Genomic DNA, 25,408 nt, shown 5'->3' with positions numbered 1-25,408 from the left:
CTTGTGCCTTCCACACCTGGACGCAGAGAGAGAGGGGGAGGCAGTGTGGGCTCATGAGCTGAGAGAGAGAGGGGGAGGCAGTGTGGGCTCATGAGCTGAGAGAGAGGGAGGCAGTGTGGGCTCATGAGCTGAGAGAGAGAGAGGGAGGCAGTGTGGGCTCATGAGCTAAGAGAGAAAGAGGGAGAGCGGGAGGCAGTGTGGGCTAGTGGTTACAGCTGAGAGACTGGGAGAGAGAGAGGGAGGCAGTGTGGGCTAGTGGTTAGAGCCCCCAGGCCCTCTGTGAGAACGAGCCGGAATGATGGATGAGTGTGCGTGTGTGCGTGCACGCTGACCCTGCAGCCCAGACCAGCTCCCGGTCTGCTCTCTCGACATGTGAGCTATAAACATCGCGGCCTGATTCTCCGCCTGAGCTGCAGCCCACTGGGATTTCTCCCAGTCTGGTACGGAGCTGCTGGAATGAAACAACACCCTCCTTCCCCCAGACACAACTCAACGCCCATTTTCCCAGTAACACCTCCCTGCCGAGCGCGCCTGCGTCGGGCCCTGCACCGTGCAGCCTGCTGTGGCGAAGGTGTCTGCTCCCTGGTGTCTGCATAGCCGGGCTCTGTGTAATCCCGATCGGAGCGCTGGGCTCCGGACTGTAGGATCCCGAGCAGACCCGTTTGCTGCCTTGCGGGTTCCATGAGTCCCGGAGCCAGATCCCTGGGCTCGAGAGAGGAGCGAGGACGACTTCCCAGCTCCTGGCTCCAGAGACAGAAACGCTCCCCGGTTTTCCCAGGAGTTGCAGAAAGATTCTGGGGGTGCAGGCGTGGCGGGAGCAGGCAGCAGGGGCTCGGAGAGACCGCTCGGAGCAAAGCTGGTCCTACCCCTTCCCAGGGAACTGGAAACCCGTGGTCCAGCAGGCTTTTGGAGAAACTCCTGGGAGCTGAGATCTGGGAATCACGCGGTGAGGTTCAGGCGTTTTCCTCCAGCCGAATCCGGGGGATTTCTCCACCTCTGCAGGAATGCCAGAGTCTCTCGGTGTCAGGGTCCTCCTGAAAAAAGGTTGTGTTTTTGGTTGTGTTGTTGTTGTTGTCTTTTGAGAGCGCGCGTGAGAAATTCCCAGTCGTGCCCCAGTCGGTTTACAGGGAGCAAAAGGAAAGAGTCCAGGACTTTGTAAAGAGAATATTGTTTTTGAAGAAATGCAGACTGTGCCCCTTTCGAGCGCTGCCCCAGCTCTGCCCCGCCCTGCCTCAGACTGTCACCTCCGTCTTGCTGTTTGTAGAGAAGCCCTTGTGTTTGGGGGGCGGTGGGGGCGCGTGTCCGTACCCCAGGGGCTGTGTGAACAGCTCTGGGAGAGTCTCAATGCTGAACTGCCTCTTGCTCGAGTAGCCCTGCCGCCGGTTGGCTGACTGCCCAGCGTGGGGGGCCCGAGTGTGGGGGTGGCTTTTACTGGGGTCCCAGGCTCGGAAGGCTGAGCTGGGGGTCAGGGGGTGGGTGTTGGTCTTGGATATCTTGGTCTTGGGCAGGGGGGTGGAGCTCAGTGTCGCAGCCAATGGGCCGTGGAGGTCTGGAGGAGGGAGGAGGGGCTTGTCCTTGGGGTGCAAGGCGATTGGCTGGAAGGTGGGCGTGGCCTGTGGGGGGAGATCCATCATTGGGTAGCTCTTGTAGTAATCGGTGGCGCCAGTGTCTGCTACAGAGAGAGGAAGACAAAAAACATCTCTTTAGTTTTTCAGTGGCTTACACTGGCCATTGGCCGCTATCAATAAGGTCTTTTACACCACCTGGTGGCAGAGGAATCCTACTCCGTTGGGCCCCTGAGCAAGGCCCTTAACCCCAACTGTGTGTGTGTGTGGTCTGTATACTCCAGGGGTGCAGTGTGTGTGTGTGGTCTGTATACTCCAGGAGTGCAGTGTGTGTGTACGGTCTGTATACTCCAGGAGTGCAGTGTGTGTGTACGGTCTGTATACCGCAGGGGTGCAGTCTGTACAGTCTGCATGTCCTAGCTGTGCTCCAATAAAGCTGTGCTGCTCCTGACCTGGACTGAGACAGCAGTGTGTCTGAGGTGACCAGGTGCAGCTGGTACCCCTGGGGTTCCTGCTGGTGTCCACGTCTGCAGTGCGGTTGCGACAGGACTCCGGATTGGGGGAGAGTGGGGTGCTGTAGCACTGTGACCAGGGCCTGTGGCTGTGGGCAGGGAGAGTGACCGGCTGACTGGCTGTGGGCAGGGAGAGTGACCGGCTGACCGGCTGTGGGCAAGGAGAGTGACTGGCTGTGGGCAGGTGGACATGAGCAGTTACAGGAGGGAGAAGCAGACCTGTCCACAGCTCCAGGAGGGCCCGGCGGGGGCAGTGTCCCCCGTGCTGTTGAGTGGGGTGCTGGGGGTCGGGGCTGTGCTCTGGAACTGACTTACAGCCGAAGAGCAGCGGGCAGGCGGACGTTTTGAGGAAACAAAAATAGAAGCAGGCCGAAATGTCGGGCTGGATTAGTGTTTCCGCGGCGCTTGGCACCCCCCAGACACGCCGGCCGCCCGCTCTCCTTCTCGACTCTGTTCTCCCTGCTGTTTTTGTGTTTTTGCTGGTTTGGTTGTGGATTGGTCTGGTTTGCCTCCCCCTGGGCTTTGTTATGGATTCTCCTTGTGACCCCTGACCCCTCTCAGCAGACAGGAGGGGAAAGGAGCAGAGGGATGAGAGATGGGCCCAGGGCATAGAACAGCAGCCAGCAATAGTGTGTGTGTTTGTGCATGTGTGTGTGTGTGTGTGTGTGTGTGTGTGTGTGTTTGTGCGTGTGTGTGTGTTTGTGCATGTGTGCGTGTTTGCATGCAGGTGCGTGTGCGTGTGCGTGTGCGTGTGCGTGCGTGTGTGTGTGTGTGTGTGTACGTGCATGTACTTGGGCACTCGTGTACATGAGTGTGTGTGTGCATGCGTGCGTGCATGTGTGCATGCGTGCGTGTGTTCATGTGTGTGTATGTACTTGCACGTGTGTGTGTACTTGGGCACGCATGTGTGCACGAGTGTGTATGTGTGTGCATGTGTGCTTACCCACGGCCTTGAGCGAGGTGTACTTGTTGAAGGCCAGGCCTGGCATGTTGAGATTGTTGTGAGGGTGGGGTAGCGCCACCGTGGGGCCCAGCGGGGGAACTGCAGCATTGTTTAGGTGGTTGGGATCTGCAGGAGAGGAGAGAGGAGGGGATGAGGGGAGCGTGGTGAGCACAAGCGCACAGGCTGCCTGGTGCTGTCGGGTTCTGTCTGCAGTATGGCTCTGCAGTTCTCAGCGTGATGTTCAGCCTCTGCCTCTGTCTCTCGGTGTCAGTATTTCAATGTCGCTGTTGATGTGTCATTTGCTTTTTTAATATTTTTCACCCTGTGGATTCATGCTTATCTGGTACAGAAAGGGACTTGAGCAGGTGACGGGTCACACATCTTCTGGTAAACTCAGAATCCGGGTTTGTACGGACACTGAGTGAAATGCCAGTCTGAGAGGCAGCCTTGCTCTCTGCAAGAGTCACTGCTGTCCCTCTCCTGTCACAGTTATTGTGAGAAACACAAGAAGCAGAAGAAATTCAGGGGCAGTGTGAGAGGAGAGGGACAGCAGTGTCTCTAGCAGTGTCTCCAGTCCAGTCAGGAGTGTCAGTGTGTGAATTCAGGGGCAGTGTGAGAGGAGAGGGACAGCAGTGTCTCTAGCAGTGTCTCCAGTCCAGTCAGGAGTGTGTCAGTGTGTGAATTCAGGGGGAGTGTGAGAGGAGAGGGACAGCAGTGTCTCTATCAGTGTCTCCAGTCCAGTCAGGAGTGTGTCAGTGTGTGAATTCAGGGGCAGTGTGAGAGGAGAGGGACAGCAGTGTCTCTATCAGTGTCTCCAGTCCAGTCAGGAGTGTGTCAGTGTGAGAGGAGAGGGACAGCAGTGTCTCTAGCAGTGTCTCCAGTCCAGTCAGGAGTGTGTCAGTGTGAGAGGAGAGGGACAGCAGTGTCTCTAGCAGTGTCTGTGCCTATTTTTCTTCAAGGGCATTTAGAAATATTGCAGATTGTCAAGTTTTCTCTCCAGACGAATCGGAGAGCCTTGTGGGACAGCAGATAACTGAAGGTAATCCGGTGGCTTTGACAGCAGGAGAGGCCGCCTGCCCTGGAAAAGCTCAGCACCTCCCAGAGGTGTCCCTCCCGCTCAGACAGCAAGCCTCAGATGTCGTGGCTGAGCTCATTTTGTTGTGTTTTGTTTCACAGCGGAAGCTGGCGGGGTGGTCTCGGACCACAGGCGGCAGCACCCCGCCCCCCTCCCGCTCGGATCGCTCCGAACTCTTCGGGCAGCGATCAATGGGCAGCTCCAGCACTCTCTTCACCGTGCGGACACAGCAGCCAAAGCCGTCAATATAATTAGTGGATTTTTTTTTTCCATTGCTAATTACTCAGGGCTGGGTGGACTAACGACGCGGTCGATCTCGATCTGTGGGCCCTCGAAGGTCGAGGAAAAGAGCTTGCATTCCGGACCCGCATGGAATGATCCCTTCGGATTTGATATATTCTGGACTTTGTGTAGATTTCATGCGGCCCATTTAATGTACATCCGTCGGATTTAAAGGAAGGAAAATGTTCCTCCCCCGCCACTTGTGACATGTTCTCAGTAGTTTGTAAGGTGACTGATAACCCTAACCCTTCCGATTCAAATAATAATTCCTACAAAAAATAGTGCAGTGGTTGTGTGTGTACGGTCTGTATAGCCCAGGTGTGTAGGTGTATGTGTGTACAGTCGGTATACCCCAGGTGTGCAGTGAGTGTGTGTATGTGGCCTGTATACCCCAGGCGTGCAGTGTGTGTGTGTGTACAGTCTGTATACCCCAGATGTGCAGTGTGTGCATGGTCTGTACACACACCAGGCAGTGTGACAATACGTTGTGCGCAGTACAGCTAAGACATTATATGATGCAGGGAGAATGACGAGGCCTGAAGGACTACAGCGAGGGGGAGAGGCAGGGGGCAGGGTGTACTTCCCCTCCTGTAGGCTTGTGTCAGCCCACCCCCTTCGCCACTGTCCTCGGACCTGCTGGAACGTGAACGTTAGTGTAGGTGGGGTGGGGAGAAGCGGGTGAGACAAGTTCGTTGTTTGACTGGCTCGTTAATTTACTGCCTTCGTTAGCTCTGTCCCCACCCCCAGGGGTCTTGCCAAGTGCGTCAGTGCTGAGATTCACGGCCGAGAACAACGACCACCTCCCGACCAGGACAGCAGCCATGCGGATGGCGCCGCAGGGGGGGGCCGGAGCAGCCCGCCCTGTCGCTCGATCGCCCCCCCCCCCCGACACGCGGGCTGGCGGGATGTGCACACGTTCCTGGGGCGGGGCCTGCTGACCTTCACTCACGCCCTGCTCGCTCGGGGCCGCCGGCGCTGACCTGGTTTCTGCGGCGCCGGGCCGGGTCGCTGCGCCTGGAGGGGGGGGGGTTGGCAGGTCCTCATTGAGCAGGGCTAGCAGACAGACCAGCCAGGGGGAGGGGGCAGAGACGGACCTGGGACAAAGCGCAGGGGCACTTGAGCCCTTCTTTCGGTCATTACAACGGGCTCGGATGTCTAGCGGATGTTTTGACGGATATTTAGCGGCCTTGCGGTAACTGTTGGGTGGCGACGAGAGCTGGAGAAGAAAGTCAGCTGTTTTTATCTCGGGCCTCGGAGAGGGAGAGGAGGAGGAAGAGGAGGATGATGGAGGAAGAGGAGGAGAGGCTGAAGACCGAGACGGAGCACGGCGACCCGGCTCTCTCCAGACCTCCCACCGGACACCCCCAGGAATCTGCAGCAGGGCTCGGGGTATCGAGTGGAGCAGAGCGAGACCACAGAGCTGTGCCCTGAGGACATCAGGCCTGTCCGTGCCCATCTGAGACTGTGTCCCCGCACTGGCACTGGCACACACGCGCGCACACGCACACACAGAGGTGCACGCGCACGCACGCACACAGTGCATTAGCACGCTTGACATTTCCCTGCTGTACGGCCCAGCGCCGCGCCCGTGACCTTTAGACCGGCAGCGGACGGGCCACGAGCGAGGGGGCTTCTCCACCGGCCCGCTCCCCTTCACGCAAGAGCAACCTTTGACCTGTGCTCCCCTGTCCCTGTCTGCCGCGATGGGACCCACAGTCCAGGCTCACCCAGAGCTCCCTGCTCCGCCTGACGTGAGGCGGCCAGCCACCACCCATTCTCCCACTGTGCCCGGTCCTGCTCCAGGGGCTGTGCCCTGTGCCTGGTGCCCGGTCCCGCTCCAGGGGCTGTGCTCTGTGCCCGGTCCTGCTCCGGGGGCTGTGTCTAGTCCCGCTCCAGGGGCTGTGTTCTGTGCCCGGTCCCGCTCCAGGGGCTGTGCCCTGTGCCTGGTGCCCGGTCCCGCTCCAGGGGCTGTGCCCTGTGCCCGGTCCCGCTCCAGGGGCTGTGCCCTGTGCCTGGTGCCCGGTCCCGCTCCAGGGGCTGTGCCCTGTGCCCGGTCCCTCTCCAGGGGCTGTGCCCTGTGCTCTGTGCCCTGTGCCTGGTGCCCGGTCCTGCTCCAGGGGCTGTGCCCTGTGCTCTGTGCCCTGTGCCTGGTGCCCGGTCCTGCTCCAGGGGCTGTGTTCTGTGCCCGGTCCCGCTCCGGGGGCTGTGCCCTGTGCCTGGTGCCCGGTCCCTCTCCAGGGGCTGTGCCCTGTGCCTGGTGCCCGGTCCCGCTCCAGGGGCTGTGCTCTGTGCCTGGTGCCCGGTCCCGCTCCAGGGGCTGTGCCCTGTGCCTGGTGCCCGATCCCTCTCCAGGGGCTGTGTTCTGTGCCCGGTCCCTCTCCAGGGGCTGTGCCCTGTGCTCTGTGCCCTGTGCCTGGTGCCCGGTCCTGCTCCAGGGGCTGTGCCCTGTGCTCTGTGCCCTGTGCCTGGTGCCCGGTCCTGCTCCAGGGGCTGTGCTCTGTGCCCGGTCCCGCTCCAGGGGCTGTGCCCTGTGCCTGGTGCTCGGTCCCGCTCCAGGGGCTGTGCCCTGTGCCCGGTCCCGCTCCAGGGGCTGTGCCCTGTGCCTGGTGCTCGGTCCCTCTCCAGGGGCTGTGCCCTGTGCTCTGTGCCCTGTGCCTGGTGCCCGGTCCTGCTCCAGGGGCTGTGCCCTGTGCTCTGTGCCCTGTGCCTGGTGCCCGGTCCTGCTCCAGGGGCTGTGTTCTGTGCCCGGTCCCGCTCCGGGGGCTGTGCCCTGTGCCTGGTGCCCGGTCCCTCTCCAGGGGCTGTGCCCTGTGCCTGGTGCCCGGTCCCGCTCCAGGGGCTGTGCTCTGTGCCTGGTGCCCGGTCCCTCTCCAGGGGCTGTGCCCTGTGCCTGGTGCCCGGTCCCGCTCCAGCGGCTGTGCTCTGTGCCTGGTGCCCGGTCCCGCTCCAGGGGCTGTGCCCTGTGCCTGGTGCCCGATCCCTCTCCAGGGGCTGTGTTCTGTGCCCGGTCCCTCTCCAGGGGCTGTGCCCTGTGCTCTGTGCCCTGTGCCTGGTGCCCGGTCCTGCTCCAGGGGCTGTGCCCTGTGCTCTGTGCCCTGTGCCTGGTGCCCGGTCCTGCTCCAGGGGCTGTGCTCTGTGCCCGGTCCCGCTCCAGGGGCTGTGCCCTGTGCCTGGTGCTCGGTCCCGCTCCAGGGGCTGTGCCCTGTGCCCGGTCCCGCTCCAGGGGCTGTGCCCTGTGCCTGGTGCTCGGTCCCTCTCCAGGGGCTGTGCCCTGTGCCCGGTCCCTCTCCAGGGGCTGTGTTCTGTGCCCGGTCCCTCTCCAGGGGCTGTGCCCTGTGCTCTGTGCCCTGTGCCTGGTGCCCGGTCCTGCTCCAGGGGCTGTGCCCTGTGCTCTGTGCCCTGTGCCTGGTGCCCGGTCCTGCTCCAGGGGCTGTGCTCTGTGCCCGGTCCTGCTCCGGGGGCTGTGTCTAGTCCCGCTCCAGGGGCTGTGCCCTGTGCCTGGTGCCCGGTCCCGCTCCAGGGGCTGTGCTCTGTGCCCGGTCCTGCTCCGGGGGCTGTGTCTAGTCCCGCTCCAGGGGCTGTGCCCTGTGCCCGGTCCCGCTCCGGGGGCTGTGCCCTGTGCCTGGTGCCCGGTCCCTCTCCAGGGGCTGTGCCCTGTGCCTGGTGCCCGGTCCCGCTCCAGGGGCTGTGCTCTGTGCCTGGTGCCCGGTCCCGCTCCAGGGGCTGTGCCCTGTGCCTGGTGCCCGATCCCTCTCCAGGGGCTGTGCTCTGTGCTCGGTCCCGCTCCAGGGGCTGTGCCCTGTGCCTGGTGCTCGGTCCCTCTCCAGGGGCTGTGCCCTGTGCCCGGTCCCTCTCCAGGGGCTGTGTTCTGTGCCCGGTCCCTCTCCAGGGGCTGTGCCCTGTGCTCTGTGCCCTGTGCCTGGTGCCCGGTCCTGCTCCAGGGGCTGTGCCCTGTGCTCTGTGCCCTGTGCCTGGTGCCCGGTCCTGCTCCAGGGGCTGTGCTCTGTGCCCGGTCCCGCTCCAGGGGCTGTGCCCTGTGCCTGGTGCCCGGTCCCTCTCCAGGGGCTGTGCCCTGTGCCTGGTGCCCGGTCCCGCTCCAGGGGCTGTGCTCTGTGCCTGGTGCCCGGTCCCGCTCCAGGGGCTGTGCCCTGTGCCTGGTGCCCGATCCCTCTCCAGGGGCTGTGCTCTGTGCTCGGTCCCGCTCCAGGGGCTGTGCCCTGTGCCTGGTGCTCGGTCCCTCTCCAGGGGCTGTGCCCTGTGCCCGGTCCCTCTCCAGGGGCTGTGTTCTGTGCCCGGTCCCTCTCCAGGGGCTGTGCCCTGTGCTCTGTGCCCTGTGCCTGGTGCCCGGTCCTGCTCCAGGGGCTGTGCCCTGTGCTCTGTGCCCTGTGCCTGGTGCCCGGTCCTGCTCCAGGGGCTGTGCTCTGTGCCCGGTCCCGCTCCAGGGGCTGTGCCCTGTGCCTGGTGCTCGGTCCCGCTCCAGGGGCTGTGCCCTGTGCCCGGTCCCGCTCCAGGGGCTGTGCCCTGTGCCTGGTGCTCGGTCCCTCTCCAGGGGCTGTGCCCTGTGCCCGGTCCCTCTCCAGGGGCTGTGTTCTGTGCCCGGTCCCTCTCCAGGGGCTGTGCCCTGTGCTCTGTGCCCTGTGCCTGGTGCCCGGTCCTGCTCCAGGGGCTGTGCCCTGTGCTCTGTGCCCTGTGCCTGGTGCCCGGTCCTGCTCCAGGGGCTGTGCTCTGTGCCCGGTCCTGCTCCGGGGGCTGTGTCTAGTCCCGCTCCAGGGGCTGTGCTCTGTGCCCGGTCCTGCTCCGGGGGCTGTGTCTAGTCCCGCTCCAGGGGCTGTGCTCTGTGCCCGGTCCTGCTCCGGGGGCTGTGTCTAGTCCCGCTCCAGGGGCTGTGCCCTGTGCCTGGTGCCCGGTCCCTCTCCAGGGGCTGTGTTCTGTGCCCGGTCCCGCTCCAGGGGCTGTGCCCTGTGCCCGGTCCTGCTCCAGGGGCTGTGCCCTGTGCCTGGTGCCCGGTCCCTCTCCAGGGGCTGTGTTCTGTGCCCGGTCCTGCTCCAGGGGCTGTGCCCTGTGCCTGGTGCCCGGTCCCGCTCCAGGGGCTGTGCCCTGTGCCCGGTCCTGCTCCAGGGGCTGTGTCTAGTCCCGCTCCAGGGGCTGTGCTCTGTGCTCGGTCCCGCTCCAGGGGCTGTGTCTAGTCCTGCTCCAGGGGCTGTGCCCTGTGCCCGGTCCCGCTCCAGGGGCTGTGTTCTGTGCCCGGTCCTGCTCCAGGGGCTGTGCCCTGTGCCTGGTGCCCGGTCCCGCTCCAGGGGCTGTGCCCTGTGCCCGGTCCCGCTCCAGGGGCTGTGCCCTGTGCCCGGTCCCGCTCCAGGGGCTGTGCTCTGTGCTCGGTCCCGCTCCAGGGGCTGTGCTCTGTGCCTGGTGCCCGGTCCCGCTCCAGGGGCTGTGCCCTGTGCCCGGTCCTGCTCCAGGGGCTGTGCCCTGTGCCTGGTGCCCGGTCCCGCTCCAGGGGCTGTGTTCTGTGCCCGGTCCCGCTCCAGGGGCTGTGCCCTGTGCCTGGTGCCCGGTCCCGCTCCAGGGGCTGTGTTCTGTGCCCGGTCCCGCTCCAGGGGCTGTGCCCTGTGCCCGGTCCCGCTCCAGGGGCTGTGCTCTGTGCTCGGTCCCGCTCCAGGGGCTGTGCTCTGTGCCTGGTGCCCGGTCCCGCTCCAGGGGCTGTGCCCTGTGCCCGGTCCTGCTCCAGGGGCTGTGCCCTGTGCCTGGTGCCCGGTCCTGCTCCAGGGGCTGTGCTCTGTGCCCGGTCCTGCTCCAGGGGCTGTGTCTAGTCCCGCTCCAGGGGCTGTGCCCTGTGCCCGGTCCCGCTCCGGGGGCTGTGCCCTGTGCCTGGTGCCCGGTCCTGCTCCAGGGGCTGTGCTCTGTGCCCGGTCCTGCTCCAGGGGCTGTGTCTAGTCCCGCTCCAGGGGCTGTGCTCTGTGCCCGGTCCTGCTCCAGGGGCTGTGTCTAGTCCCGCTCCAGGGGCTGTGCTCTGTGCTCGGTCCCGCTCCAGGGGCTGTGTCTAGTCCCGCTCCAGGGGCTGTGCTCTGTGCCTGGTGCCCGGTCCCTCTCCAGGGGCTGTGTTCTGTGCCCGGTCCTGCTCCAGGGGCTGTGCCCTGTGCCCGGTCCCGCTCCAGGGGCTGTGCCCTGTGCCTGGTGCCCGGTCCCGCTCCAGGGGCTGTGCCCTGTGCCCGGTCCCGCTCCAGGGGCTGTGTTCTGTGCCTGGTCCCTCTCCAGGGGCTGTGCCCTGTGCCCGGTCCCTCTCCAGGGGCTGTGCCCTGTGCCCGGTCCCGCTCCAGGGGCTGTGCTCTGTGCCTGGTGCCCGGTCCCTCTCCAGGGGCTGTGTTCTGTGCCCGGTCCTGCTCCAGGGGCTGTGCCCTGTGCCCGGTCCCGCTCCAGGGGCTGTGCTCTGTGCCTGGTGCCCGGTCCCTCTCCAGGGGCTGTGTTCTGTGCCCGGTCCTGCTCCAGGGGCTGTGCCCTGTGCCCGGTCCCGCTCCAGGGGCTGTGTCTAGTCCTGCACCAGGGGCTGTGCTCTGTACAGCACAGCACACTCACACACGCAGGGAGCACAGCACAGCACACACACACACTGAACTCAAACAGCACAGCACACTCACACTCACACACGCAGGGAGCACAGCACAGTACACACACACACACACACACACACACACACACACACACACACACAGTACTCAAACAGCACTGTACACATACACATTGTACTAAAAAATACAGCACTGGACACATATACACACTGTACTCAGACAGCGCTGGACACACACTGCTGACTCGGTTTGAGATTTTGGGGTCACACTGCCCCCCTCCAGCACTGACTGGTGACAGCAGCTACACACACACACACACACACACACACACACACTGACACATGTGTGGACACGAGCAAACGCACAATGCAGCACGCCCCCCACCCGCAGGTGCACCCCCTCTCCCTGGGAGGAACTCTCCGACTGCAACCACCCCCCAAGAAAACCACCAGCAGAACATGACCTCGCTGCTGGTCGGCTCCCACAGCGCCTCCTGGGGGATAAACAGCAGCCATCTGCACGAGCATCTGTGGCAGGCCCTGCGAGGCCCAGGCGACACCGGGGGCAACGCGTTGAAGGGCGGCACTGATGTGGGGCTGGGATGAGGAACACACAGGTGGACACTGTAGCATGGTGTCTGTATGACCCCCCTCTCTCTCTCAGTGCAGTGTTCATGTACTGGAGTGTCCAGTCAGTGTGTGTATATTAACCCCCCTCTCTCTCAGTGCAGTGTTCATGTACTGGAGTGTCCAGTCAGTGTGTCTGTATTAACCCCTCTCTCTCTCAGTGCAGTGTTCATGTACTGGAGTGTCCAGTCAGTGTGTCTGTATGAACCCCTCTCTCTCTCAGTGCAGTGTTAATGTACTGGAGTGTCCAGTCAGTGTGTGTGTATGAACCCCTCTCTCTCTCAGTGCAGTGTTAATGTACTGGAGTGTCCAGTCAGTGTGTCTGTATGACCCCTCTCTCTCTCAGTGCAGTGTTCATGTACTGGAGTGTCCAGTCAGTGTGTCTGTATGAACCCCTCTCTCTCTCAGTGCAGTGTTCATGTACTGGAGTGTCCAGTCAGGGTGTCTGTATGAACCCCTCTCTCTCTCAGTGCAGTGTTCATGTACTGGAGTGTCCAGTCAGTGTGTGTGTATGAACCCCTCTCTCTCTCAGTGCAGTGTTCATGTACTGGAGTGTCCAGTCAGTGTGTCTGTATGAACCCCTCTCTCTCTCAGTGCAGTGTTCATGTACTGGAGTGTCCAGTCAGTGTGTGTGTATGAACCCCTCTCTCTCTCAGTGCAGTGTTAATGTACTGGAGTGTCCAGTCAGTGTGTGTGTATGAACCCCTCTCTCTCTCAGTGCAGTGTTCATGTACTGGAGTGTCCAGTCAGTGTGTCTGTATGAACCCCTCTCTCTCTCAGTGCAGTGTTCATGTACTGGAGTGTCCAGTCAGTGTGTCTGTATGAACCCCTCTCTCTCTCAGTGCAGTGTTCATGTACTGGAGTGTCCAGTCAGTCAGTGTGTCTGTATTAACCTATATTTCTATGAATCTTGATTAATCTCTCTCTCTCTCTCTCCCTCCCTTTACCCCCCTTCCTCTCTCCATCATATTACCCTCCATGTTGGCGTTGTGTGCGCTGGCTCGTCAGGCTTTAATTAAGATGTTATTAAAACTGTCCACTACCCAGGGCCTGCTGCTGTGCTGCTGTGCTGCTATGCGGGGCCAGATGACGGAGTCCGTGTGTCTGAGATCCGTCCCCTGGCTCTTGGTCGGACACCACAAATTAAAAATCGCCCCTGCTGACAAACAATATTAAGAGGATTAACTTTCAATTACATCCGCTTGGGGGACAGCAGGAGAGGAACGTAGGCACAGAGATGCCCACTCCAGGTAGATGGCACACGCTCGCTGAGCACGAGCCCTGCATCCAACACACACGAGTCTGCTCATGAAAAAGACTGAGGCTTTGTGTTGGCGTGTTAGGATACAAGGTGAAAAGTGTGGGATTTTAATCAAGGGTTGTGTTGTGTTAAAACTGCACTGTGCACGAGTGAGGCCGCGTTCCGCACACTGTGTTTAATTTCGGCCATCGTGTCATCGAAATGTCTTGCGTTACATTCCAGGGCTCAATGGACAGGCCAAAGGAACTGGATCTCTTCAGCCTTGAACCCCCTTGACACAGGCATGCCCAGATCCTCACGGGCACTGACACAGTCAAGCCAGCCCCCCTCTTGGCGATGAACAGCGAAACGGGAACAAACTGTGCCGGCCATGTTTTTGAAGTCGGCACCCTGATTTCTTTCAAGAAACTGAATACTTCTACCAGGTCAGATGAGCCCATCTCTCCTCTGTTCTCATATCTTACCCGCAGTCCAGAGTTCCAAACAGCTGAAGCTCTTTTACCACATCTGGATTACTAAAGACTCCACTACCTGTCGTTTAGCGAACTTTCCACCCACAGGGATCAGACTTCGAGGCAGCTCGAGCTGAGCTGTGTCCGAGTAACTCATCGGTCACATAAAGCAAGAAAACCTAATTGGCTCACTGTCATGTGGTCCTCGCTATGCACATCGTTCATTCCTGTCCACACACACACACAAAGCTAAAAATCTGCGTCTTGTACTTCAAGTTACAGATCGATCACAATGAACCGTGAGAGTCAGACGAAGAGGCTCAAATTGTAGCAGACGATCACAGCAGAATCGTGTTTCTGTGCGAGGAGGAGGAAACGTTCAGTGAAACGAGCAGCTCAGCGCTATATGGCTGAGACCTTTATGAATAAGCCTTCCCAAATCAGGTTCTGGAAGGTTAATTCTCCCTGTGAAGTAGTTTGTCTTCCAGATGAGCTCTGTGACGGGACCTTTGAGGGAACTGCAGCTGACGTGTTCATCTTAATTAGCTCCAGAGATGACACCCTTAGAAAGTCAGGATATTTGTGAAACCTAATTTGGAAGAAGGTGAATTGTGAGCTTGAGAATGAATCTGGAAGAGCCTGGCTTTGCAAAAGGAAGTCTCAGTTCATTTTAAGCGACAGCATGTCTGTATCTGTGTGAGTGTGCACACCTGTGTCTGTGCGAGTGTGTGCACACCTGTGTTAGTATTTATGAGTGAGTCTATCTGCCTGTGTGTGTGTGAGTGTGTACACGAGTGGGTCACTCGTGAGTCTGAGTGTATTTACCGTGGTGCGGAATCTGACTCACCTGTGCTGTTCCTCAAAACACGGGCGGAAATCCCGTTTGATCCGAGAGGGATGCGCAGGCTGACCCCTGTCCCATCCGCGCTGCCGCCCTCCCCTGGCACTCCCCCTGGCTGCTTCAGGAGGTCCGTCAGCGTCCTTCAGACACACACAGCGACAGAAGCACAATCAGAGGCACTGGTGGACTCGGAGAGAAGGGGTCACCCCTGACCCTGCTGACCTCCAGTACACCAGGGGCTAGAGGTCACAACCCTCCGCAACAAGACCTGGAAAGAGTGGGAACAGGGATCAGAGGAGTGACGGCCGATTCCAGGGGAGAGAGAGGTGCTGTCTGTGTGGAGTTTGCATGTTCTCCCCGTGTTTGTGTGGGTTTCCTCCCCCAGTCCAAAGACGTGACTTCTCTGAAAATCTGCCATGTGCGTGCGTGCGTGCGCTCTGTGATGGACAGGTGTCCTTGTGCCTGTTGCTTGCTGGGACAGACTCCAGCTCCCCCGCCACCCTGTACTGGAAGAAGAGGTTAAAAAAATGGATGGAGGGTTGTGCTTTAGGAGTGCAGATCAACATGTTCACAGCAAATCATGTCCCTGAAGCAGCGAACGTGGCCAGACAAAAGTCGTAGGATCATAAATGTTGCAAACAGGAGGAGTCCATTTTCCCCATGTAGCTCATTTGGTAGTTAGTAGTTCATTGATCCCATGATCTCATCCAGCCATTTCCTTTAACAACCCAGCATATCATCTTTAACAGCATGGCTGGGCAGCTAGTTCCACACTACCACCACCCTTCGTGTACAGAAGCACCTCCTGTCCTGCCTGGAGAGTCTCATCCAGCTGTGTCTTGAGAGAAGTCTGGGTATCAGCTTCAACCATGGCTAGGCGGCCTGTTACACACACCCACCATCCTGTGTGCAAAGAGGTGCCTGCTGTGCTCGGTTTTAAATGCATTTCCAAAGTCAGCTTTCTTAGGATAAGTAGGGGAGAGAAGAGAGATGTCCCAGGAGGCAGAGGAGAAAGCACCTCTTCCTACAGAGTCCACCAGCTGTCCAGGTGATTTCAGCACTAACGAGACTGACTCTAGGCCTTGTCCTCTGTGTTACTGTTCTTGTACTGGCATGTCTGTTACTGTGGTGCACAAGAATTATACACAGAGCTCTCCACCCCCCTTGCTAATTGCCCTGCAACAATCAATCATTCACGCCAATTATCCCCTTCGGCTCTGGAGCCCAACGACCTCGCCGAGCCCCGGGGCCCAGGCGCGCTGGCCTGGCTGTGGTCCTGATGAGACAGCAGCGTCTCTTTCTCAGGATGCTCATTTAAAAGTCCCCTGTAGTGAGAACAGACAGATTTCTCTCGAGCATCTCAGAGGTACAGAGGTTCAGTTTGCTTAAAATCCCGAAAAAACAAACAAAATGCCGTCGACCTTACAAGCAGGAGGACCCGTGTGGAGACCGCTCTCTGTGTTGAGGGGATCCACTGTGCTCGCGTTGTGACCTAGGAAGGGACTCGCAACCTGAACCGGACTCCCATTGCTCTGCATTTTGATCCATTCCAGCTTTTAGCAGCTGCAGGCCCTGGTGCCTAAACCATTGCCCGGTGCTTGAGATCTGAAGCCTGTTTCCTCGTGTGGTTTATTTCATTCAGAAAATAAAATTAATTCATTCTTAATGAGCAAAGGTGATAGGAAATATGTTTGCTTTTCTGCTCAGTAAAAAAAAAGCATCTTTTGAGGTGCAGCCAGTTGGGAATCACTCCCAGCTCTCTCACTCCTGATGGAGAGTCAGGAATATCTCTGAGCTCTCTTTCTCCTACTGGAGAGTCAGGAATCACTCCCAGCTCTCTCCCTCCTGGTGAAAAGCCAGGAGCTGCTGCCAGCTCTCTCACTCCTGGTGAAAAGCCAGGAATCACTCCCAGCTCTCTCCCTCCTGGTGGAAAGCCAGGAGCTGCTGCCAGCTCTCTCACTCCTGGTGAAAAGCCAGGAATCACTCCCAGCTCTGTCACTCCTGATGGAGAGTCAGGAATATCTCTGAGCTCTCTTTCTCCTACTGGAGAGTCAGGAATCACTCCCAGCTCTCTCCCTCCTGGTGAAAAGCCAGGAATCACTCCCAGCTCTCTCCCTCCTGGTGGAAAGCCAGGAGCTTCTGCCAGCTCTCTCACTCCTAGTGAAAAGCCAGGAATCACTCCCAGCTCTCTCACTCCTGGTGGAAAGCCAGGAATCACTCTCAGCTCTCTCACTCCTGATGGAGAGTCAGGAATCACTCCCAGCTCTCTCCCTCCTGGTGGAAAGCCAGGAGCTGCTGCCAGCTCTCTCACTCCTGGTGAAAAGCCAGGAATCACTCCCAGCTCTCTCACTCCTGATGGAGAGTCAGGAATATCTCTGAGCTCTCTTTCTCCTACTGGAGAGTCAGGAATCACTCCCAGCTCTCTCCCTCCTGGTGAAAAGCCAGGAATCACTCCCAGCTCTCTCCCTCCTGGTGGAAAGCCAGGAGCTGCTGCCAGCTCTCTCACTCCTGGTGAAAAGCCAGGAATCACTCCCAGCTCTCTCACTCCTGATGGAGAGTCAGGAATCACTCCCAGCTCTTTCCCTCCTGGTGGAAAGCCAGGAACTGCTGCCAGCTCTCTCCCTCCTGGTGAAAAGCCAGGAACTGCTGCCAGCTCTCTCACTCCTGGTGGAAAGCCAGGAATCACTCCCAGCTCTCTCCCTCCTGGTGAAGCAATTTCCCGACTGCAGGGGTGCAGCGGTGCCGGAGCGGACCTGCCGCCCCGGCTGTCCAGGAGCAGGGCCGCGGCGCGCCGGCCCGGAGCTGCGGGAGAGAGAGCGAGCTGCGCTCGTGCGCGCCCGGAGCAGCGAGGGGGGCAGCTGGGAGTCGGCTCGCTCGGCTTCACCTGTCACATCGGATCAGGGGTCTGCCGTCAGGCCTGACAGGGCGGCCGTGATTCACCGCCATGACGAGGAGAAGAGCTCTCCGCGTGTCGGAGTCCTCCCCTCACCCCTCGCAACCAGGAGCCACCAGGGCAATAGGACCTGGGAACAGGACTGGCCCTCCCTGCCATTCCAGCAGCTCTGGGCTCTCTCTCTCTCTCTCTCTCTCGCTCCATCTTCAGCTAACCTGTTTTTCTGTATCTCCACCACGTGCAGACTGGTGTGTATACAGACTGTACACACACTCAATACACTCCTGGGGTATACAGACTGCACACACACACTGCACTCCTGGAGTACACCTGTGTCTTTACCCCTCATACCGGTGCTGTGTCGGCCGGTGTGATGCCTTGGGGGGGAGCTGTGTTCAAGGGGTGCAGAAGAGGTGACAGTAACAGATTCATGATTCTCATTTTTCACTCCCAAGTGGCTTTTCTGGGGGGGGGCACTGTGTCAATGCAGCAGCGCTGGGGCCCTGGGCTCAATTCTGGACCTGGGGTGCTGTCTGTGTGGAGTCTGCATGTTCTCCCCATGTTCGTATGGGTTTTTCTGGTGTGTCCGTGTCTGTGCAGCGTCAGTGTCCGTCTACCCTGACTTGTGCCCGCTGCTTGCTGGGATAGGCTCCCTGTACTGGATAAAGTGGATAGAAAATGGATGGATGGATAAAAATAGGGTTTCCTCTCCCAGCAGGATTGGAAACTACGTTGATTCTAGCAGGAATAGGAATTCGGGGATTTGATTTATTTTAGGTAACGGTGTGTGTGTGTAATCCCTGAATATTTCTCACAGCACAGCAGAAAGTGCATCTCTGTCTCTGAGTCTTCCTCCTGGCAGTGGGAGCACAGCCCATCCTCTCTGGACAGCCAGGTCTGTCTGCGTCCAGTGTCTATGGCCAGTCTGTGGTCACTAAGCCTGTCCTCTCTGGACAGCCAGGTCTGTCTGTGTCCAGTGTCTATGGCCAGTCTGTGGTCACTAAGCCTGTCCTCTCTGGACAGCCAGGTCTGTCTGCGTCCAGTGTCTATGGCCAGTCTGTGGTCACTAAGCCTGTCCTCTCTGGACAGCCAGGTCTGTCTGCGTCCAGTTGCTATGGCCAGTCTGTGGTCACTAAGCCTGTCCTCTCTGGACAGCCAGGTCTGTCTGTGTCCAGTGTCTATGGCCAGTCTGTGGTCACTAAGCCTGTCCTCTCTGGACAGCCAGGTCTGTCTGCGTCCAGTGTCTATGGCCAGTCTGTGGTCACTAAGCCTGTCCTCTCTGGACAGCCAGGTCTGTCTGCGTCCAGTGTCTATGGCCAGTCTGTGGTCACTAAGCCTGTCCTCTCTGGACAGCCAGGTCTGTCTGCGTCCAGTTGCTATGGCCAGTCTGTGGTCACTAAGCCTGTCCTCTCTGGACAGCCAGGTCTGTCTGCGTCCAGTGTCTATGGCCAGTCTGTGGTCACTGAGCCTGTCCTCTCTGGACAGCCAGGTCTGTCTGCGTCCAGTTGCTATGGCCAGTCTGTGGTCACTGAGCCTGTATTTCATCAGAGTCTGTTTGTCTTTGCTGTCTCTTCCCCTGGCCAGGTACTCCTCTAGTGTATGTGGTCTTTGTAGGGTCCTGCAGCGGTCCAGTTTGTGTGTGTGTCCTCGTGGATGGTGACAGCAGGGTCCTGTGGTCGTAGCAGGTCTGCTTTTCAGGTGTAGCCAATACTTTATTCTGAGTAATCATATTAATTACCCCTTCTCTCTACCTCAGGCTGCTGAAACTGTTCTTGGCTCTAAATTTAATCCTCTTCTCTTGAGACTAAAGCTGTCAGGACTTTGAGAGCCACAAGAAACCTGCTGGATTCCGGACTCCGGCCTCGCTTATCCCAGGCGGAATTCTGGCTTCTGTTTGCCCTCCCATCTCCAGCCCCCGGGACGGACGTGGAGCTACCATGTCAGGACCCAGACTGATTCCGGGCGACGAGAAACTCTTTCCTTCCTTAATTGGCACAGCTGATAACAAGACAACGACCGCTCCAGCCTCGGCTGGCGATTCTCCAGGTGAACGACGCATGAACCATCGCCCACACCCGCGATCGGGCCAGGTCTGCTCAATTAGAAGAGGATGCGCTCATGAACCTGCTGGGGGGAACTACTCCATCACACCTAGTCTGCAGAGACACATCAAGCCAAACACACCCAGATCAGCCCTGCGCCCCTACAGAACAGGCCACAGCCTCACCAGCGAGGAACAGCTTCAGTTGAGAATCAAGCCCAAGTCAACCGTTGGGAAGGCAGCTATACTTACCGCCATACCCCAACGCACTCAAGGGAGGAACAGCTACACTTGATCTTAGCCAAAGGGCCAAGAAGAGAGGAAAACAGCTGCAGTCTAGTCTGATGTTATCAGAGAAAGCCATCGGTATTTCTTGCTCACCTCTACCATATTTCTCACCACCTGGACCACAGGCTTTCCAGCGCGGGGTGTGTCCGAGTGTTGGAACTGGGATTCCCAGTGGGAGCTCCCCGGCCTTTCGGCCCGGTCACCCTTCAGAGCTCCCCGGGGTGACGACCTTGAAGATCAAGCGGGAAAAGCTAACCCTGGGTCACGCCCGGATAAGTAGAAATCTGTCTTCCACAAAAAAAAACAGCCCTTCCCAGCATGCCTTGCTTCCACCACTCCCCCCACCACAGCCAGCGCAAGAGGTCAGCTCCTCAGAGGGACCGCTGGGGGCTTCGTTTTTAAGACCTCTGTTTGAAGGGCTGTGGCTCCCCCATCGCCCACTCTTTAAGCCACCCAGCGCTAGGGTGCACCCCCAAGTTACTGCAGCTGAAAGTGGGACAGCAGGGCCACCGGAGAGAGAGAAGGGCGTGTCGAGAGCAAACTCGATCAAACAGTAATCAGGCAGTTCCGTACCCAGATGATGAAAATGAAAGGAGAATCATAAATTATATAACAAAGCACCTCGGGCGATTCACAAACTGCAGTGCCACTGGGAGGTATTCGACTGCTGGCTTCACATGGCTGCGAACAGCGGTGACTCGTTAAAACACGGCTGAAACGCTGATTAACAAGCAGTTCGGATCAGAAAAGGAGATAAAAGGAAAAAACACTGTCACTCTGAGTTTGGGAGCCCTCTGATTAGATTTGAGTGGCGGGGCCCGTGGAGAGGTTTCTTTGTTCCGAGAATGGCTTGTGAAATGAGATTGTTGGGCTGAGGTGGGGGCTGGGGCTGGTGGAGATGTGTTTTTGTACTTGTTCCCGGACAGGATTCTCACAAGTTAGCGTGATTCCCTGTCTGCCTGCGTCCACCGCTGTGCCACTCCTGTCTGCCCATTCCGACACGCGCTGAAGTGGAAACACACGCTCTCTGAAACACTGCGCCCCCAAACTCTCACCTCTCCACGCTGAACTGGAAACACTCGGCTCTCTGAAACACTGCGTCTCGAAACTCTCACCCCTCCACACTGAACTGGAAACACACACTCTCTGAAACACTGCGTCTCGAAACTCTCACCCCTCCACGCTGAACTGGAAACTCGGCTCTCTGAAACACTGCGCCCCAAAACTCTCACCCCTCCACACTGAACTAGAAACACACTCTGAAACACTGCGCCCCCAAACTCTCACCCCTTCACTCTGAACTGGAAACACACTCTGAAACACTGCGCCCCCAAACTTTCACCCCTCCACCCTGAACTGGAAACACTCGGCTCTCTGACAAACTGCGCCCCCAAACTCTCACCCCTCCACTCTGAACTGGAAACACTCAGCTCTCTGACAAACTGCGCCCCCAAACTCTCACCCCTCTACGCTGAACTGGAAACACTCAACTCTCTGAAACCCTGCGCCCTGAAACTCTCACCCCTCCACACTAAACTGGAAACACTCAACTCTCTGACACACTGCACCCCCAAACTCTCACCGCTCTGTGTGGTATCTTAGCCCCCACTGATGGAGCCCTCTTGAGTGCAGTTGAAGTGAGTGGGGAGGGGGAGGGGGAGGCTCAGCCAGGCGCCTGGGTCGGAGCCAGGGGAGGTGTCATTGAGAACTGGGCCGAAATCTGTGCACCGCATCCTTGCGTGTGAAAACGCTAACGTAGTCAAGAGACATCCGATCGGCCATTGCTTCTTCCTCACTGCTTTCAAAACAATCAGCTGTGCAGACAGAAGTTGCATCCCAGTACAGCAACGACATGCGTGCACGCCAGTCACACCGTGACGTCACGCGGTACAGGAGGATGAGGACGTTAGGATACTGCCACCTGCTCTGATACTGCGTTTTTCAGGGTTCTGCGGGACTTGTCTGCTCCCGAAGAGGAAGCCGGCAGGTTATCCAGCTCCTTGATGGGCCTTGAGAGAGGTGGCTGCACTTCCCTTCCGTCTCCACTTCCTGTGACCTGCCAGCCAATGAGCAGCCCGGATTCCGAGACACGCCCTCCCCTCTGAGCGACATAACCCCACCCCTGGACACGCCCCGTCGCTGTCATACCCCACAAATCTGACCAGACCTGAGCCACCCCTGCTAGCCCTCAGCCTCTGAGTCCAACCACTGCCTTCCCAGAAACCCAGCACATTCGCTCCCAGCTTGGAGTCACTGCATCCCGCCTTCCAGCTCCTCCTCCTATTCCAGACCCCCCTGACTGCCCTCCAAAAGCAGTCCTGTCCCTTTTTCTGGCCCCTCCCCAGCACTTAACCCACACACATCCCCTCTCACTAACCCTGGAGCCAACAGTGGCTTCGACTACAGGGACACTGGAGACACCCAGACAGTCATCCAGGGCTTTAACGAGGCTGTGGACCCCACAGGCAAACGACTGCCCCTGGACCAGGGTTTCGGGGGGCCTGGGGGGGCCAGTGTCTTCTTTGGTCCGGCCTCATCCTCTGTTACACAGCTGGGCTAATTATTTGATCAACTGCAGACCTGTAACCCTTCTCACCAGGGTCTGGGGTTAATGAAGCGGACGTCTTGTCTAATCAACTGTAAAAGACCACACAGAGCTGAATTGTTTAAGTGACTGGACTTAGGAAAACAAACTGAAGACACCAGACCCCCGCGGGAAGAGGGTTACAGACCCCTGGACTAGACACCGCAGGTTCTCCAGCTCCTCTCCTGGGAGGCCTGGTGTCTCCTCGGTTTCACTCCAACCGGAGCAGCCCAATTAAACAGCAGCCTAATTATTCTCAGTGAGACATATACCGGATGTTCCTCAAACTCAAACCACTGAAGACAAAAGCTATCTCTGAAGCACTTCAAAAGCGTGCTCAGAATTATCACAGGTAATTAATAACTAGACCGGTTATGTAACCGGGAATGTGGTTGGAGCAAAAACCAGGAGACACAGGTCCTCCGGGAACGGAGTCTGAGACCCCCCCGTTCTACAGCAAAGCCCCCGTCGTGCTGTATTGTTGGACTCCCACCGAAGTCTGATGAGTCTTGACTTTCAGAGCAACTTCCAGAAGAAAAACCAGATGAAGGGAGTTTTGCACCTTGAGGAAACGAGACACAGCAGTGAGTTACTGCTGAACACCCAACCTCTGTGTTTCATTCGCGCTCGACGAGACTACAGCCTCTGCGTTCTGCAAAAACAACGGTAAGAGAATTTCTTCCGTTTCCACTACAGTACGGGAAGCATGTGTCTAGGTCCTGTTTTCATTTTTTTTTCCGATGATCCTGTGTGCACTCGTATCCGAGTTTGTTCTGTGCGGTCAGGTTTAAACCTGACAAACCTCCTCAGCAGCCACAGGAAAATATCAGCGAGTCGCCACCGTCCCCACTGACGCGGTAAGAACATAAAATATCGCCCCTATTCCAAATGCCCAGAGTGGACATGAGGGACACGTTCTCTGTGCTTCACACAACGCTGGCGTGTGGTTCGCCAACAGGGCATAAGAACGGCCCAGGGGGAATGAGGTTCCTGATTGGCTACAAAGCAGATTGGCGAGCCAATCACAGTACCATCTGAGTACCTGAAAACTGGATAGCCGTCTTCTCTGATTGGAGGGTCAAGAATTCTTAGGCCACGCCCCCCTTTGTGATCTGTGCACGACGTCCTCTCCATGACAACCAGAAACCAACCAATCCCAGCCCTTCCCGCCTTCTGAGACCTACCCCACAAATAGTTCCCGCCTTCAGCCCGCGATGCTTTCCCATGAGCCCTTACCTGGAGTTGGTCATGTCAGTCTGTGGGCCCTGGCTCTTCTCCAGTCCCAGCTTGGTGAAAATCCCGACCAGAACCATAACAGCCACCACCCCGCAAATGATGTACACGATCATGTTGGTTCTGTCCCGGTCCGGTTCCTCGTGGATCTCGGTGACCGGCACCAGGGGCCTGCCGGTGTTAGCCCAGTTGGGGGTGTCGTAGTTGGAGCAGGAGGTCTGGTCCAGGTGGTGCTGGCGAAACTGGCAGCAGAACCGGTAGAAGCAGGTCCCGCAACAGAACAGGTAGATCCCGGCGTTGCAGTTGAAGGGCGGGTCCCACTGGCCCATCACGTCGTAGTAACCCCGGCAACGGCTGCCGGAGGGCGGGACCGTCATCTCCGCCTCCTCCGGGGTCGCCAGGGTGACCTCCGGGGACAGGGGCGAGGCCTGCGTCTGATTGGCCTGCTGCAAGCCCATTTTCCTCTGCTTGGCGGCCCCGCCCAGGGAGGCCGCCCCTAGCAACGCGCCTAGCAGCAGCGGGAGGGAGAGGGGATTGGCTCCCATCGTGCGCGGCGGGAGGGCTGGCGGGTTTTTTCCCCGGCTCGGGAGGGAATCGGAGACGGGGATGAGCGTCTTCGAACTCGAGGGCCGCCCTGTCCCGCGCAAAATCCAGACTGCACTTCACTCCTTGGGAAAAGTTCGTCACTGGAAGAACAGGAACCGTTCTCCGACAGCGTCGGCAAGCCCCACCACCCCTTCCGAGGAGAACATCCGCCGCACGATGCCGCAGAATACAAAAAGGGAAAAGGTCTTCCGAGATGCGCGAGGAGTGTCAGTGGAAATAAAAACCGATCGGGCACAGCTCTCCCCTTCCCCGAAGGGCCGCACTTCAGAGGTCAGGATTTTTCTTCCAGCCCTGCGTTCTCACCTCTCGGTGGTTAATCTTCGGATTTATCGCCTGCAGGTTTACGGCCCGGCCTGAGCGCCCTGTGTGTCCCGTTATTTTCCCTGAAGTGGTTTTTATGTAGGACGTCTCTACCTTTTCCTTCAGCTTCTCCCCCTCCTCCAGCCCAGCGCCCCAGAGGCGCCAGCGACGTTATCTCCGCGATGGTCCCCTCAAGACTCACGTCAACACAGGAATTCGCCAAGGCCCGCAAAAAACTCTCTTTCTCGCACTCTTCCTCTCTCACACTCTTCCTCTGTCTCTCTTACACCCGTCCTCTGCGTTAGTCTCTCTCTCACACTCTTCCTCTCTTACACTCTTCCTCTGTCTCTCTCACACTCTTCCTCTTCTCTTTCACTCTGCGTTAGTCTCTCTCTCACACTCTTCCTCTGTCTTTTTGTTACTCTTTCTCGCACTCTTCCTCTGTCTCTCTCTCACACTCTTCCTCTGTCTCTCTTACACCCGTCCTCTGCGTTAGTCTCTCTCTCACACTCTTCCTCTCTCACACTCTTCCTCCTCTCTTTCACTCTGCGTTAGTCTCTCTCTCACACTCTTCCTCTCACTCTTTCTGCTAGTCTCTTTCTCGCACTCTTCCTCTGTCTCTCTCTCACACTCGTCTTCTGCGTTAGCCTCTCTCTCACACTCTTCCTGTGCCTCAGTCTCTCTCTCACCTCTATCTTCTGCACTCTTTCTTGCTACCTCTGGTTCCTCGCTCTCTGTATGAACCTCCCGTCTCTCTCACAGCCCCCCTCTGTTCCTCTCCCTCCTCGCTGTGCTGGGCTTCACCCTGCCTCTCCCCCTCTCTCGCACGCACGCACACACCTGTCTTCCCTCCCGGGAGAGCAGATCGATCCGACTCACTCCGGGGTCGCCTTCATCACCAGACCCCCCCCCGCGTCCCCTCCAGAATCCCGGAGCCGGGGGTCGGACAGGGAAAGTTTCTCCGACAGAGGCAGCCCTCCCCAGAGCCGGGCGCCGTGCAGCCAAACAGGTGAAGGTTTGTTTGTTCTTATCCAGGGGTCTTGGCTTTTCACTCCGGGGTTCCCCTGTGGCACAGGGGCAGCAGCATGGCTCTGTGAAGAAAGTTGTCCGTCCGCGCTGGCTCTGCCTGGTCCTCTCCTCCTCTGCGCTCTCTGCGATGCTGTGTCGCTGTGTGAAGATCTCCCGGCGCTGAATGCAAATGTCTGTAACATTCCCAGGCTCTCTCTCTCCCCCTCTCCCTCGCTCGCTCTCTGAAGCACACTCAATGACTCTTTGTCTCTCTGTCACTGACACCCCCCTCTCTTCCTCTCCCTGTATCCCTCGGCATCCCACTGCCTCCC

The 25,408-nt window shown here is 58.5% G+C and overlaps 1 protein-coding gene across 1 annotated transcript; it reads right to left on the bottom strand.

Moving 5' to 3' along the window:
* Positions 1-1,050: 1,050 nt before the first annotated feature.
* On the bottom strand, positions 1,051-25,271 carry LOC148821598 (protein shisa-8-like). Its single transcript, XM_088931029.1, has 4 exons — positions 23,166-25,271; positions 14,130-14,263; positions 3,021-3,146; positions 1,051-1,672 (listed from the first exon to the last, which is right to left on the bottom strand). Exons 1-4 carry the CDS (start codon positions 23,705-23,707, stop codon positions 1,233-1,235), a joined length of 1,242 nt encoding a protein of 413 aa, XP_088787155.1. The 5' UTR covers positions 23,708-25,271; the 3' UTR covers positions 1,051-1,232.
* Between the last annotated feature and the right edge of the window lie 137 nt (positions 25,272-25,408).

This window comes from Atractosteus spatula, chromosome 13, assembly GCF_055471065.1.
Source record: "Atractosteus spatula isolate fAtrSpa1 chromosome 13, fAtrSpa1.hap1, whole genome shotgun sequence".
NCBI lineage: Eukaryota > Metazoa > Chordata > Actinopteri > Semionotiformes > Lepisosteidae > Atractosteus > Atractosteus spatula.
Note: the sequence above shows the minus strand (reverse complement) of the source record. Positions and strands in the feature narration are given on the sequence as shown.